A 12,474-nucleotide genomic window follows, 5' to 3' on the forward strand; every position below is an offset into this window, starting at 1 on the left:
GCCAGGCACTGTACTAACAACTGGGGTGGATACAAGCAAATCGGGTTGGACACTGTCCCTGTCCCACACGGGGCTCACAGTCTCAAATCCCCATTTTGCAGATGAGGTAACTGAGGCACAGAGAAGTGAAGTGACTTGCCCAAGGTTACAGAGCAGACAAGTGGCTCCCTCTCCCTCCCCCCAGACTATGAGCTAGTTGTGGGCAGGGATTGTCTCTTTATTGTTGTACTTTCCCAAGCGCTTAGTACCGTGCTCTGCACACAGTAAGCGCTCAATACATATGATGGAATGAATGAATGAAATGACGGAGCTGGGATTAGAACCCATGACCTTTTGACTCCCAGGCCTGTGCTCTGTCCACTACACCATGGTAGTCATCACACACCCCTCGTGGCATGCTGCACCATTTGGGGCCTGGGGAATGACAACTGATAGTGATCTTGCCACTTGTGCAGACACTATGTCCCCATATGCACCCTCCTGAGGCAAGGTGAGTGGAGTTTAGCACTTCCAGAACACACTGAGATTGCCAGGGTTTTAGGGTGGTCTTGTCAGGCCAACCTCCAAGTGGAGGTAAACCTGGAAGGAGCCTTGAAAGAGGCCAATGACTCAATTGGTCCTAGCCAATAAAATTTGGTATTGAAGGAAAAAGATTCTTGAATGAATGGAATTATCTAGATTGAATCCCTATATTCATCAAATTATCCAGATCATTTTCTACTTCATTTGGCTACTGGCCTAATCTAGAGATGGATTAGGAATATTAGGAGGCATTTCACCACTTTATACTGCTTCCCTAATCCTTTTTCTATCCCATCTAAAATTTCAACATAACAATTTAAATATTAGTTGAATATTAAATATTAGTTGATCATATTTGATTTTAGCTTTTATCAGTCCAAAGTACCTGAGATCTAGCAAGGTCTGGGGACCCCAGACCATGTAACTGGATTTCCTGAAATTTCCTGAAAATTCAGCCAAACAAGTTCCCTTCCCAGTAGTGAAGCAGGCTCACAGATTGTCCTCACTGCTTAGTAATCTTGCTTTTGAAGCAGGAATAAACCATGTACATGTTTACCTCAAGGGCTAGATTGAGCATAGATGAAAAGAGGCTGTGACCATAAGCTTTGATTTCATTAAGTTATCTGGGTAGTGGATGCTGTTTTAGAAGCTACTGCAGTTGAGCAACCACAGTACTAAAATGGGATTTGCCTCCAGATTTGTATATATCTCCAATTTCAATTCATTTTCTGAGTTGGAGAAAGGCAGTGACTGTCGGTCCGCTTTAGTTTTCTCTTCTCGGAACAAGTTGCCTTTATTGATTGCTAGATGAAGTCTCTGGAAGCAAATTAATTTGATAGAATGTTCATACATTCACCAGAGAATTCCTCAAAAATATATAGTGTAGACATGGTGTGGAAAGTTCAAAAGGATCCACTACTGTCAAATTGTGTAAACATGATATTTTACCTTTACATTTGACTTTAAAAGGTTCCACAGCAAAGTCCTGTTTGCTCAGATCATAGTGAGAAACTAAAACCACAGAAATACAAGTGTTGTTTAAACCATTGCAGTAGCCTAAAACCGTTAGTGATTATCAAGGGAAAAGGTCAGGAATTTAGTTAGTGGATAGGATTCTCTCTTACTATAACCAGAGTATAATCATAATGTTTGCTTCACTATTCAAGCTATGATCTAAGAGACTAAAGATCTGTACAAATGGCACTTCAGTGGGCTTATATTTCTTGTCTGGTGATGTTGTTATTTTTTAAAATATTCAGTTTAATTAAACTTCTCCAGAGGTTGCTGCTTTAGGAAAAGCCTCTTGTGAATAATTCATGTGTTTTAAGTATTCATTCATTCAGTTGTATTTATTGAGCGCTTACTGGGTGCAGAGCACTGTACTAAGCACTCGGGAAGTACAAGTTGGCAACATATAGAGACGGTCCCTACCCAACAACGGGGTAGATGAGCCACAATATTTTATTCTGGGTGACTGAAATATCCAAATTCTTTCAGCTGTGTTGCTGCTCTATTGTACTGTTGACTGTTTAAAGTAATACAATTCTGACATTGAACTCACAAAGTCTGCTGAGTTCTTGCCAGTTTCAGCTGGAAGAAGAATCTTGTGTGATGTAGGTAAAGACTGTGTTTTGAGAATCAAGAGACCTGAGATCTAGTCCTGTTATGTCATCTTGGACTAGTCAATTAACTTTTCTGGGATTCCTTTTTTTTTCATCTACAAAATTAATCAATCAATCAATCAATTCTATTTATTGAGTGCTTACTGTGTGCAGAGCACTGTACTAAGCACTTGGGAAGTACAAGTTGGCAACACATAGAGATGGTCCCTACCCAACAGTGGGCTCACAGTCTAGAAGGGGGAGACAGAGAACAAAGCAAAACATATTAACAAAACAAAATAAATAGAATAGATATGTAAAAGTAAAAGAAATAAATAAATAGAGTAATAAATATGTACAAACATATATACATATATACAGGTGCTGTGGGGAAGGGAAGGAGGTGAGGCGGGGGGATGGAGAGGGGGAGGAGGGGGAGAGGAAGGAGGGGGCTCAGTCTGGGAAGGCCTCCTGGAGGAGGTGAGCTCTCAGTAGGGCCTTGAAGGGAGGAAGAGAGCTAGCTTGGCGGGTGGGCAGAGGGAGGGCATTCCGGGCCCGGGGGATGACGTGTGCTGGGGGTCGATGGCGGGACAGGCGAGAATGAGGCACGGTGAGGAGATTAGCAGCAGAGGAGCGGAGGGTGCAGGCTGGGCTGTAGAAGGAGAGAAGGAAGGTGAGGTAGGAGGGGGCGAGGTGATGGAGAGCCTTGAAGCCGAGGGTGAGGAGTTTCTGCCTGATGCGTAGGTTGATTGGTAGCCACTGGAGATTTTTGAGGAGGGGAGTAACATGCCCAGAGCGTTGCTGGACAAAGACAATCCGGGCAGCAGTGTGAAGTATGGATTGAAGTGGGGAGAGACAAGAGGATGGGAGATCGGAGAGGAGGCTGATACAGTAGTCCAGACAGGATAGGATGAGAGCTTGAACGAGCAGGGTAGTGGTTTGGATGGAGAGGATAGGGCGGCTCTTGGCAATGTTGCGGAGTTGAGACCGGCAGGTTTTGGTGACGGCTTGGATGTGAGGGGTGAACGAGAGAGCGGAGTCGAGGATGACACCAAGGCTGCGGGCTTGTGAGACGGGAAGGATGGCAGTGCCATCAACAGTGATGGGAAAGTCAGGGAGAGGGCAGGGTTTGGGAGGGAAGACAAGGATTTCAGTCTTGGACATGTTGAGTTTTAGGTGGCGGGCAGACATACAGATGGAGATGTCCTGAAGGCAGGAGGAGATGCAAGCCTGGAGGGAGGGGGAGAGAGCAGGGGCAGAGATGTAGATTTGGGGACACCAGACCTTCTTCTTCATACCCTTCAACAATAAGAGCAAGTGAAATACTTGATATGAAACCACTTTGTAAAGTAAAAAAAATTCTATAGAATATGAAGTATTACTGTTTTCATGTTTGGAAAAGTATTTGGAAGTCAATTGTCACATTTTTCATGTCAGTCATTTATAATAATATTATTATGGAATTTATTAAGTAAGGTCTTAATATTTGTTTGCCCTAGCAAATGCTCTTGTTCTATATAGTGACAGTAATTACCCTATCTATATCCCTGATATCACCCAATATGCACAACTACATTGTTACTAAAGAGGCTGGCAGCGTGACTCAGTGGAAAGAGCATGGGCTTGGGAGTCAGAGGTCCTGGGTTCTAATCCTGGCTCTGCCACTTGTCAGCTGTGTGACTTTGGGCAAGTCACTTAACTCCTCTGTGCCTCAGTTACCTCATATGTAAAATGGGGATTAAGACTGTGAGCCCATGTGGGACAACCTGATTACCTTGTATCCCCCCCCAGCGCTTAGAACAGTGCTTGGCACATAGTAAGCACTTAACAAATACCATCACTAATTAATTAATTTAAAACCCTGCTGCCTCACCTCTTCCCTCCATAATTTTTTCTTGAATACAAAGTTCTGACAATTATTAGCTCAGAATATCACATAATTTACCCATTTATGCCACATAGTGGAGAGGAGAGAGCAGGGAGATAATAATGCTCCACATGGAAATTATCCTTAGTGTCCTCACTACCCAGTTTGTGATAATTTTCCAATTAAAAATTGACATGCAATTAACATGGAATTACTAAATCCTCTTAAAAATGACTTCCATGCCAATTTCGCCTTATTTTCTAATAGGAATAATATTTATTTAACACCCAGTCGATGCAGTGCACTCAATTAAGAATCTGGGAAGTATAAAATGTAATATGATTCCTGCCCACAAGCTTACACAGCTTAAACAGTAGCTCAGATCAAATGAAAAAGATGAGTTCCTTAACAGCCTCTGCAAGGTGGGCCTTCTCAACTTCCCTGAAGATGGTGGCAAATGTTGAATTTGATTCTGCTCCAGTATAAATATGAAGTGATTTGTCATGCTGTCCTGAGAATCATCTCACTTGAGAAGACTGATCATTATGACACCATCATCTAAGACTCTATTCTGGAAGCTTGGCAAGGGGCTGTACAGGGGGATGGTTGGGAACTTGGGTAGCTGTAGCCCCAATATCAAATGAGAAATTTGGTCTTGGGGGTCAATCCTTATTAGAAATATATGTTAGAAATCTATATCATAATTCAGCAGTGTCCATTCTTAGACAATCCAAAAGTGTTATAAATTGTATTACTGGGAATGTATCTACAAACTCTGTGTACAGTGCTCTGTATGCAGTAAGTACAAGATAAATACAATTGACTAATTGATTATTGCTGGATTGGCACTTAAAATTTTCATGTCTAAACATTAGAAAGTGAATTATCCAATTGGTTAAATGAACTGCCTAACTAGTTAACAGAAGCTAATTTGGATAACTGAAAAAAGTTGGCTAACCGAACAAGATTGAGTAGGCACCAGCCTGAGATAGCCAACTCCAATTTTGTTCCATTAGTTGAACTTTCCATTGTCTGACAAAACCTCGGTATTGATTAATTTGGATAACTGACTTTACATGCCATTATACAATTGATGTAGACTGTGTAAAGCTAAATTAAGTGCATCTTTGAAGCAAATATCTGGGTAATTCATCCAGTAATGATCTTTTTGAGTGCCTGCTATATGCTGAGCACTTGGCAGTGCCCTAGCCAATAAAATTTGATATTTAAGGGAAAAAGATTATAGAATGAATGGAATTATCTAAATTTAATACCTATATTCATTAAATTATTCAGATAATTTTCTACTTCATTTGGCTGCTTGGCATGGCTTTAGAGAGAGATTAGGAATATTAAGAAGCAGTTCACAACTTTATACTACTTCTCCAATCCTTTCTCTATCCCATCTAAAATTTCAATAACTTAAATGTTAGTTGATCATATTTGATTTTAGCAAGATCCAAATGCTAGATTCTTCAAGAATGTATTGGTAGTATTAGAGAAACAGTGTGGCTCAGTGGAAAACACATGGGCTTGGGAGTCAGAGGTCCTGGGTTCTAATCCCGGCTCCACCACATGTCTGCTGTGTGACCTTGGGCAAGTCACTTAACTTCTCGGAACCTCAGTTACCTCATCTGTAAAATGGGGATGACGACTGTGAGCCCTACGCGGGACAACCTGATCACCTTGTATCCCCCCAGCACTTAGAACAGTGCTTTGCACATAGTAAGCACTTAACAAATGCCATCATTTGTATTATTATTATTATTAACAAATGCCATCATTATTAGTGGTTGTAACAGCATTTATTGAGCACCCACTTGGAGCAGTGCACTGTACTAGGCATTTGGGAAATGCAGAATAAGCAAGTGGTATGTTCCCTGCCTACAAAAGTATCACATTCTAATGGGAGAGACAAACATAAAAGAGACAAACATTTACAAGAGTGATCAAAATAAATAGATTGTGTGCTGAGTACAAATTATTTCATAAGACTTTGAGAGTAAAATTGAAGTGGCCAGGAATTCATAGTTGATGATTGACAAGGAAGGTAGTAGTTAGAAACAGGTAAGACAGATAAATCAAGGGTTTGTTGTTTTGTTTTTTTTTTTGATTGCCCCATGCTCCCAGATGCTGCTCTCTTTTGGCTTTGGTTAGAGTTTATAGAAATTACTTTATTTTTCCATGCCAGTCACATTATAACGCCTTTTGGAGTCAAGTATATTTTATCGTGTAAACACGAGCAATGGTAATCGAGCAAATGAATTTGGAAACCAAGGTATAATGTTCTTGTTTTTGGAGGGAGAGAGAGAGAGAGAGAGAGAGAGAGAGAGAGAGAGAGAAAGAGAGAGAGAGTGTTTTGGGGGCTTAAAGGCGGTGTCGATTTTTTTAAAAAGAGCATGCTTTTTCAGTGTATGAAATCTTCCTTTGAGGTATATACAACTGCATTTTTCTGAGGAATGTTCTAATTTAGATACAAGATTCTGGATTGGTTCAAGTTTAGTTTCTAAGGTTCCTTTTTTTTTATGAATCAGAAATTAAATCTGAACCAAACAGATTTTGTCTTTGTTTCTTTGTCTCTGTGTTGCCTGATCATAAGTCTCCAGAAGAATGCGATTCTTAGGCAACAAATAGTTCCTAAAATGTTGCTGAAGATCAGTGACTGGCATGTTTTTAAAATGCAGCTGAAACAGCAGCTTTTGAAAGCTTTTTTAAAATTTCTGCATTGAACCCTGACACATTCAAGGGTGCAAGGCAATAAAACCTTTGCTTTTAACAGATGGTTTATCAGAATATTGTGTTTTTCCTTATATCCTGATTCCTTTACTAACACTATGTGAATTCAAAACACCCCAAATCCACTTCCAATAAATCAGCAGCCAAATTCAGTTTTCCCATAAAAAATGCAAGCAAACCAAAAAGCAATTTTGGCAGTGGAGTGGCCACTAAATTTACTAGTAAGATTTAAAATTACAAAACTAGAAAATAAAATGAGAAATAATATCTAATAGTAGCATTTTTCTAATACCACAGAGAAACCTGTTACAGATAAACAGTGTTGTAAAGCTAGTATAGTCATCAGATATTCCTGTATGTATAGAAGGGAAGACTATTGTCATAATTTTTTTTTCTATGCCGATATTGTAAACTGTATGACAGATGGGTCAAGTTCTGATTGCGGTATTCTAACATTTGGAATAGCAAGTAACATATTTGATAGAGCTGGCAAGTTTTTATATATGATTCAACCCACAGTATAAAAGTCACTAGACTTCCAAGTTGAAAATAATTAAATGTGCTGGAAACAATTAGAAAATGCACATTTTAAAAAGTGACAGATTTTTTATGTTTAAATTACACAAAGGGAGCAAGAATATTTTAAAGTTCCCTTGAACTAACATAATATCTGTATTATGGCTTTAAAAACAATGAACTTCCACGTTTGCCTTTTGAAAATGTAACCTAACATTCATAAGAATAAGGCATCTGTTATTAAGTAGAATTTTCTACAATCTGGAAAAAAGAGGTAATTGTTAGAATGTAAATGGCATTCCTCGATGTGAGTCCTTAACAAATTGATGATGCTGATATCTTCCACTTACACTTAGCTATGTGAAATATAATTAGCATTTCCCTTGAATTTTAAGTATCTGGGAAGCTAGGTATAGTGCTATAGAAGCTGATAGAGGGGTATGTTTTTTGTCAAATTCTGTCACATCTATGTAACGTTCAAGTAACAATAAGCAAACATCAACACTACTACTTGTATTTTGTCATTTCTGCTTTTTTTTATTCCAAGTTTGTCATCTTACTGGTCACTTTGTTAAAGTCATCTTGTCTCTTTACTTTTACTGTCCTCATCCACCATGAACAGTTCATCGGCCTAAACTCCAGCCACCACCTTAGCCTTCAACCTCTCAAATGCAGACAAACATAATAAATCAGAGGTTCAGAGGCTAGGCAAACACCAAGTACTGTCATGATTTTTTTCTTTATTCTGCAGTCTTCTAGTTTAGATTGCTTTCTGTTCCCTTATCCTTAAAGGGTGTTTTGGTTTTAATATCAAGCACATATTTCAATGCTGAAACCTGATCAGCTCTCAAGTGTAACTCTGTAGCCTTCTAGAGTCTTGAAAGATAGTACTTCAAAATGTCCACATTTTTTGTCTAGCAATGTCTGACATAATGCCACATTTTCAAATATCAATGTCAGCACAAAATAACATTGATGTTGCATAACATTTTGCATGATAATTTTTAAAATGTATGAACTTATATTGTTTATGCAATGTTTTAAGAGTATATTGTCTCCTTTTTATTTAACTTCCAGTGCTCCAGCTATTAGCCTAGTCTGTTCTAGCATATATCAGTATGTCAAATCTAGCAGTTTAAATGCATTAAAAAAGAGTTCTAAACCTAAATATGTGTATTTTTCTCTGCTAGATGTCAGAGATTATATACACAATAGTTTCTTTAAAGACAGCATCTTCCTAAAGTCATTCATGGGTCTGTATCACCTCTGGTAATTTATTTGTCACATAATCACAAAGATGCACACTGGCTAAATGGAAAAAAACAAAAAACAAACCTGTAATTGCATCTTAAAATCCTTTTCTATTGCATTAATTATGGAAAACAGGCAATTAATCATAAATGAAAATTTGGGTGCTGCAATAAATAGACAGATTGAAAGCTGTAGATCCAGGATCAGTATTAGTCTTCTGGTTTTTTCAGTGACATGTAAAATCTAAGAATTGCAAAATATCACCGAAGTATTATTAAACTTACTCATCTGTATCTCTCCCCAGAAAAACACATATGAGTATATAATGCACAAATTCACAGAGGGTATTGTGAGGGTGTATTTACATACATATATATGTTAGCAATATATTTGTTGAATATCTATTGTATATATTGCATATAGTCAACAAAAAGCACTGAACATAAATGCAAATCTAATTAATGTTCCAACTACTTAAAGCATCTCAGATATCTCAAAATATCAAAAATGATTATATATTGTGAATAACTGGAAAAATAAGTCATTGAATTCATTCACTTTAAAAGGTAGATTAAAATTGAAGTGAAGTGAAGAAGTAACATTATTTGAGCTCCCACAATGAACTTTTGGAAGAATCCATGATTTTGAGATATTTCAAAGATGTACAAGTAGTAGATTCATAAAATATGTTTATTAATGCACAGGCCTATCCTGTAGCTTATTAAGTATAAATGTGTGTTCTGGTGTGTGTATGTGTGTGTGACAGGTAATATGTATAAGGTGTGGAATTTGAATATTGATATGCTGATTATTCATGAAAGAAAATGTATACATTTGCTAATCGATATGCAAATATCTCACCCAAAGCATATTACCCATAACATATATACATATGCAATATGTTCCAAAAGATCTTAAAAGCAGCAAATAAAATTATTACAACAAATGTAAAAGAATCAACAGACCGGTAATCCCTGAATCCACAATAATCATTTTGTCTAGTATCGCGAAGTCCCCTCACATATATTTATTTAGATTACAGATGCTCCCTGTTTTGATTGCCTTCTACATTTTGATGAAACTATTTGTTCACATACCAATTCCATTTAGCTTTATATACAAATTGACTGTGAATTTGATGGTGATATATCTGCTGAGGATCATAGTCTTCAGTTTGGTCCTGGAAATTTTATCATCATTTTACCAGAGTGCCATTGTTTCACTATAAGTTTAGTTTATGTTAAGAATGTAAGCATGCATGTGATTATCCTTACTGGCCTATAAAATCTCAGGTATCAGTTGGGCAGACTATCAGGCTAGTAGCAATCTCCCCTTTTCGTTACATGGCTAGTAAATCCTGTCTGACTCACTGTAACTCCCAGGGCCCCCCAACACTGGACGAAGGATTCTAACGAGGCATACTGCTTCTCCAGGATCAGCAAACAAATTATGTGCATGTAAACACAATTCATCATTTTAAGCATTTATGTACAACCTAGATAGTAGTGTTTGTTGATGCTGTCCTTAGGAAATTGATTTAGTGGACTCAAGTATTACAAAATTTGAAATGGGAAAGAGTATATTTAATGCAATATTATTTGTAAATGTAAAGCTGGAGCACTGTCTTTTCATAGTATAATAATAAAAACTGGTGTCATGGTTTGCTCACTACTAATTATCTAGCATTTAGCGTTTGCATGAAAAATTTTTTAAAAGTCGATAATTTTTATTGGATTTCTCATCCACTAGATCTAATGGCCATATAACTAGGCTGGCACTTTTGCTGAATTTAATTCAAATTCTTGTACTACAGAAAATGTAGGCCGCTTAATCACTCCTGCCAAAAAGCTAGAAGATACAATACGTCTTGCAGAATTGGTCATTGAAGTTCTACAGCAAAATGAAGAGCATCATGCAGAGGTGAGAAGTAGTGTTGGAAAGTTTCTGTTTGCAGAGTTTTGGGAGAAAACCTTCATTCATTCAATCATATTTATTGAGCGCTTACTGTGTTCATGAGATGGAATATTTGATTCTACATTCATTGAACCAAATCTTAAACAGGACAATTCTGCTTGACATTTGTTTTTATATAACTTATTCACCTTGAGTACTGCTAGGAAAAAGTCTTTGAGATTTGGGGATGGAAAAAGTGTCTTTGTTTTTTTCTAAAAATTTGTTGTTCACAATTCCATTTCAATCTAAATTTTCAGATTTTTAGCTACAGTTGTAACAAGGTGAGTCCATTCAGTGAATAATCATCCAAATCACATTGTTATTGTTATGCAAAGTTGTAATCAAAATCATAAAATATTTTTGCTCTTTTGTGCCTTAACACTTTTTTATGTGAATGTGTATACTAAGAAATCTTGCCCAAATTGCTGCTTGAACTCAGCTTTACTACTTTACACTGTCAGTATCAGCAGTATTTATTGAGTTCTTACTGTGTGCAGAGCACTGAATTAGGTCCAAGGGGAACATACAAAAATAACAGATTAGATTCCTGTCCTTGAGGAGCTTACAACCTAATGGGGAAGACAGCAGATATTTTAAAATGAAGCAGACACTACAGTCTGGTAGACATTAGAGTCTGCATTTGCTTTATATTTAATTTGAGTTGATAATGCAATGGTGGAAACAAACTAATCTGTGTTTCTGTATTTGTAGGTATTCCAACATGAATCAAAATAAATCTAACAACTCTTTTAGCATACTGCCAAAATAATAATTTTAAATGTGCTTATAAATAAATTCCAGTTCTCATTTAAATTCTTAAACCTGTAAAGACCTCAATATATTTCCAAATCCTTTGTTCAAACTGTTGTATAACTGTTCATTTTAAAACTCACATTTAATAATGATATGTTTTTAATTTTCATATTGATCAACACACTCATCATTCTCTCTTTTCCTTCACATTTAGATTTATTGCATTAAAGATGTTCAATAAAATAATTTCACAGTCACCTAAAAGAAAGATAATTCCAACGTTTAATGAATTGACAGTACAATTAACTTATAGCTAATACACCATAAATCCACCAGTCCCAACTAATGCCTGATTACATATTTAAATTTCCTCCCTGTTTTTCTACTGTTCATTCAATCTTGGATGATCCTGGCAGGGGAAAGAGGTATGTGACTAAATTGAATGAAATGAGTCACCTCCTGTCATATTCCGTGCATGCCCTTTCAATGCCATGTTTTCTAAGGGGAATTTATTTACCTGGGTGCTCCTGGCTTTGTAGCTTTGACCCAAGGAATGTAACAGCAACTCCAGATGGACTGCTTGTGGAATTGGTTTCCCTCCACAGAAGGGCAAATGTGGGCTTATCACCTAGTCCATGCATGAAGCAATCAATATATTTAACAAGCACTGCAGTTACATCCCAACACAACCCTTCCTGCCTAGAATCTTTCCTCAGCCTGTTGTTATTACCTTCATTAGTTTGCACTTACCTTTAATAGCCAAATGAATAGAGAACTTAATAACCAATACCTAGCTATAATGATACTAATCTTCTCTAATAATGTCTCCATGTGAATTATATATACAGTATTTATATATAGAGAGAGTGGCAAATATTTTCATAAAACCCCTGTTTGGAGAGTGTGAGATTCCTTTGGGATTGAGAAGTGGCCACATAATTCATACACTGGCATGTCTGAGTTGTGCCAAGGAAGTGGAACAAAATCAACACTGCTTTTCTGGACAATCCATAGCTAAAGTGATGGTAGCAGTTTTTTCACTGTGAAGATATTTCTGTGTTTACCACACAGTGGAATTGTATTGTTGAGTGTGTTCTTTCAGGTACAATGAGAAGTTTTCTAAAAGGATGTAGGGGACAGTGGTTTTGGGACTTCTACAACTTTTCTCAAAGTACAAGAAAGGATTAAAAAGTGAATGTGTGAATAACAACCATGCTACTCTCATAGTTTGGATTTTTTTATGTAACATGAAAAGGAAAGTACTAGTACACATGA

At 37.1% G+C, this 12,474-nt stretch overlaps 1 protein-coding gene across 12 annotated transcripts in view; it reads left to right on the forward strand.

Moving 5' to 3' along the window:
• Window positions 1–12,474, forward strand: part of CADPS (calcium dependent secretion activator) — a 527,597-nt gene that overhangs the window by 415,932 nt on the left and 99,191 nt on the right. For 7 of the 12 annotated variants that reach the window (XM_038772200.1, XM_038772196.1, XM_038772204.1 and 4 more), the window contains 2 exons: window positions 10,307–10,413; window positions 11,616–11,624. In XM_038772200.1, coding sequence (XP_038628128.1) covers window positions 10,307–10,413; window positions 11,616–11,624 — 116 coding nt within the window. The remainder of the gene's footprint in view (window positions 1–10,306; window positions 10,414–11,615; window positions 11,625–12,474) is intronic. The other 5 variants (XM_038772197.1, XM_038772205.1, XM_038772199.1 and 2 more) reach the window with 1 other exon arrangement.

Source organism: Tachyglossus aculeatus, chromosome X1 (genome assembly GCF_015852505.1).
Source record: "Tachyglossus aculeatus isolate mTacAcu1 chromosome X1, mTacAcu1.pri, whole genome shotgun sequence".
Taxonomy (NCBI): domain Eukaryota; kingdom Metazoa; phylum Chordata; class Mammalia; order Monotremata; family Tachyglossidae; genus Tachyglossus; species Tachyglossus aculeatus.